Genomic DNA, 4,095 nt, shown 5'->3' with positions numbered 1-4,095 from the left:
TGATCCTCCCACCTCAGCCCCGAGTAGGTGGGACTACAGGCATATGCCATCATACCCAGCTAATTTTTAAATTATTTTTTGTAGAAACAAGACCTCACTCTGTTGCTGGTCTTCAACTCATGGGCTCAAGTAATCCTTCCTCCTCGGCCTCCCAAAGTACTGGGATTACAGGCATGAGCCATCATGCCTAGCCTGTTATGTATTCTTTTTTTTTTTTTTTTTTGAGACGGAGTCTCGCTCTGTCGCCCAGGCTGGAGTGCAGTGGCGCAATCTGGGCTCACTGCAAGCTCCGCCTCCCGGGTTCACGCCATTCTCCTGCCTCAGCCTCTCGGAGTAGCTGGGACTACAGGCGCCCGCCACCACGCCCGGCTAATTTTTTGTATTTTTAGTAGAGTTGGGGTTTCACCGTGGTCTCGATCTCCTGACCTCGTGGTCCGCCCGCCTCGGCCTCCCAAAGTGCTGGGATTACAAGCGTGAGCCACCGCGCCCGGCCGCCTGTTATGTATTCTTTACAATAATTTGTTTAAAGGGGAAATGCTAAGCAAATAGAAGATGTTATTAAAATTATTGGCCGGGCCCAGTGGCTCACGCCTGTAATCCCAGCACTTTGGGAGGCCGAGGCGGGCGGATCACGAGGTCAGGAGATCGAGACCATCCTGGCCAACATGCTGAAACCCCGTCTCTACTAAAAATACAAAAAAATTAGCTTGGCGTGGTGGCGCCCGCCTGTAGTCCTAGCTACTCAGGAGGCTGAGGCAGGAAAATCGCTTGAACCCGGGAGGCAGAGGTTGCAGTGAGCCAAGATCGCACCACTGCACTCCAGCATGGGCAACAGAAGGAGGCTCCGTCTCAAAAAAAAAAAAAAAGTTTTTGTGCAGGTGCACACAGGGTGGGGGGAGGGAGCACATAATGCCACGCACCCTCTCCCTCGTCCAGCACTGCAGCCTCCTTCTGCAGTTCCTGGTGCTGCTTGTGTGCTCGTTTGGTGAGGACCTGGTACCTCTTTTGTGAAGTGGCAGCTGAGGAGACTCCGGAGCTCGCCATGGCCGGCGAAAAGCCCAAGGAAGGAGTCAAGACTGAGAACAACGATCATATTAATTTGAAGGTGGTGGGGCAGGATGGTTCTGTGGTGCAGTTTAAGATGAAAAGGCATAGGCTGGGCGCGGTGGCTCACGCCTGTAATCCTAGCACTTTGGGAGGCCGAGGCAGGCAGATCACCTGAGGTCAGGGGTTCGAGACAAGACTGGCCAAAATGGTGAAATCCCGTCTCTACTAAAAATACAAAAAAAAAAAAAAAAGCCGAATGTAGTGGCACACGCCTGTAGTCCTAGCTACTCAGGAGGCTGAGGTAGGAGAATTGCTTGAACCCAGGAGGTGGAGGTTGCAGTGGGCTGAGATCACGCCATTGCACTCCAGCCGGGGTGACAAGAGTGAAACTCTGTCTCAAAAAAAAAAAAAAACAACACAACAAAAAAAAAAACTAAGAGGCATACGTCACTTAGTAAACTAATGAAAGCGTATTGTGAACAACAGGGATTGTCAGTGAGGCAGATCAGATTCCGATTTGACAGGCAACAAATCAATGAAACAGACTTACCTGCACAGTTTGAAATAGAGGATGAAGATACAATTGATGTGTTCCAACAGCAGATGGGAGGTGTCTACTGAGAAGGGAACCTGCTTCGTTACTCCAGAACTCTTTTCTTTTCAGACCAACATGACATTCTCAGTTAGAGAACTGCAATTTGATTCCACCACATCCTGACTACTACAGTATAGTTTTCTCTATTATTTAATTTCCCCCTTCCCCATTCCTTTATTGTACATAAAGTAACTGGTATATGTGCACAAGCATATTGCATTTTTTTAACTAACCAGCCAATGGTATGTTTTGATTGACATCACATGGAGACGGGATAGGGAAAAATACTGATTCTGTGAAAATGCCCCTTTCTCCTTTAGTGGCGTGCTCATCCAGCTCTTATCTTTCTATTCCAGTAAGTTATTTTGCTTTTACTGTTTTAACAAAAAAAAACCAACCGAAAAATCCTTGTATACCTTGTTCAATTGGAGAATTTTAACGTTTTTCATGTATCCTTGTTAAACTAAGGACGGTTTTGTAACTCTTTTGTATGTAGCTGTTACATGTAGGGGAATCTGTCTTTAAGTAGGGATAAATTACTCTAAAACAAACAAAAAAAAGTAATCTTATGGCTTGGCTCAGTGGCTCACACCTGTAATCCTCGCAGTTTGTGAGGCCAAGGCAGGCAGATCACTTGAGGTCAGGAGTTCGAAACCAGCCTGGCCAACATGGTAAAACCCTGTCTCTACTAAAAATACAAAAAAAAATTAGCTGAGTGTGCCTGTAATCTCAGCTACTCGGGAGGCTGAGATGGGAGAATCACTTGAACCCGGGAGGCAGAGGTTGCAGTGAGCCAAGATTGGGCCACTGCACTGCTACAGAGCAAAACTCTGTCTCAAAAAAAAAAAAAAAAAAGAATCCTAGATACTTTTCCCTTCACATGTCTTGTTTAAATAAACTTTTTGCTTAAAATTAAAAAAAAAATAATTGTTGTGCAAAGCAAAACGAGTATGTGGGATGTTACATGAATTTCTCTTTGGTCAGATTTATATAGAGGTGAGCCTAAGTCACAGAGAATTGCTTTTATTATGCCTGAGGCATGTATCTTAAACATGGGACATGCTGCTCAAAAATGGGCCTAACTTTGTTAGATGTTTTAAGGAAACTAAGGTTCCACATCCATGTGCCTACCTGCCAACTGGGCACACCCACACCATATCTCATAGGCACTTGCCCCAGACTGAGGTAATCTTTCTCATTAAAACTGCTCTCTTTCTAGTCTTCCCCATTTCTGTGAATTAGGTATCATCAGTTGCCAAGCTTGAAATCTGGGCATCTTCCTTGCCCCCTTTGTTTTTCTCACAACCTCCCACATCTAATAAAAATTAACAAGGCCTCTGTCTGTCCACTCCAAGACTTTTACACAAATGTTCAAAGCAGATTCATTCATCATAGGCCAAATGTAGGAATAATCCAAGTGTTCATCAACTTGTAAATGGATAAATGAAATGTTGTATTTCTATACAATAGAATACTATTCTACAATAAACAGGAATTAACTATTGAAACATGCTACAACACAGATGGACCTCAGAAACATTATGCTAAGTAAAGGAAGCCAAACACAAAAGATTACATATTGTGATTCAAGTTATTTGAAATATCTAGAAAAGGAAAATCTATAGAGACAAAAAGGAGATCAGTGATGCCTGGGTTAGGGGTGGGAGCAGGGACTGGGCATGAGGGAATTTCGGGGATGATAAAAATGTCCTAAACCTGGATTATAGTGACGGTTGCAAAACTCTATCCATTTACTAAAAATCATTGAATTGTATACTTTTTTTAAAAAAGGCATTTTATTTGAAAAATAACTTAGATATTTTATATTGAATCAAACAGATTTATTATAGAAAGAAAAGCAAAGGGCATAACTGTATAAATCAAGAAAGAGATTTTGGTTAGGTGCAGTGGCACATGCCTGTAATCCTAGCACTTGGAGAGGCCAAGGCGGGTGGATCACTTGAGCTCAGGAACTTGAGACCACCCTGGGCAATATGGCAAAACCCTCTCTCTACTAAAAATACAAAAATTAACCGGGCATGGTGGTGCATGCCTGTGGTCTCAGATACTTGGGAGATTGAAGTGGGAGGATCACTTGAGCCTAGGAGGTCACAGTGAGCTGAGATCATGCCACTGCACCCCAGGCTGGGTGGCAGAGTAAGACCCTGTTTCATAAATAAATAAATAATAAATAAATACAAAAGAGTTTCAAGAAAGATTAACAAGACCTATCCACTCCACCTTCTAATTTGTCTCCCTATCCTCACCTCCCTTTTAATCCCCTCTGCTATTACCCTAGTTTAGCCTATTTATTGTTCAACAAACATTTGGCCACCTACTATGTGCCAGCCACTTTCCTAGATGCTTGAGGTATAGTAAACAAACCAAGCAGACCCCTGGCCTCATGGAGCTTACATGCTGGCAATAGAGGGGCCAGCATCACCTCCAGGTGT

The 4,095-nt window shown here is 43.8% G+C and overlaps 1 protein-coding gene across 2 annotated transcripts; it reads left to right on the top strand.

Moving 5' to 3' along the window:
• Positions 1-974: 974 nt before the first annotated feature.
• On the top strand, positions 975-1,889 carry LOC116466707 (small ubiquitin-related modifier 2-like). 2 transcript variants are annotated; one of them, XM_032753883.2, is made up of 3 exons: positions 975-1,149; positions 1,488-1,542; positions 1,606-1,889. In XM_032753883.2, the coding sequence occupies exons 1-3, from the start codon at positions 1,043-1,045 to the stop codon at positions 1,666-1,668; spliced, it is 225 nt and encodes a 74-aa protein (XP_032609774.1). In that variant the 5' UTR covers positions 975-1,042; the 3' UTR covers positions 1,669-1,889. The 2 variants fall into 2 exon arrangements, with proteins under 2 accessions (XP_032609774.1, XP_032005511.1); XM_032149620.3 differs by having other exon boundaries at positions 1,488-1,889.
• Positions 1,890-4,095: the final 2,206 nt, after the last annotated feature.

Source organism: Hylobates moloch, unplaced genomic scaffold, assembly GCF_009828535.3.
Source record: "Hylobates moloch isolate HMO894 unplaced genomic scaffold, HMol_V3 SCAFFOLD_2, whole genome shotgun sequence".
Taxonomy (NCBI): domain Eukaryota; kingdom Metazoa; phylum Chordata; class Mammalia; order Primates; family Hylobatidae; genus Hylobates; species Hylobates moloch.
The sequence above is the reverse complement of the archived record's forward strand: the minus strand, read 5'-3'. Positions and strand labels throughout refer to the sequence as shown.

Coding starts and splice junctions, on each gene's coding strand:
- LOC116466707 (XM_032149620.3), top strand. CDS start 1,043: ATGGCCGGCGAAAAGCCCAAGGAAGGAGTCAAGACTGAGAACAACGAT. Junction 1,150..1,487: donor GTGCAGTTTAAGATGAAAAG/GCATAGGCTGGG, acceptor AAAAACTAAGAG/GCATACGTCACTTAGTAAAC.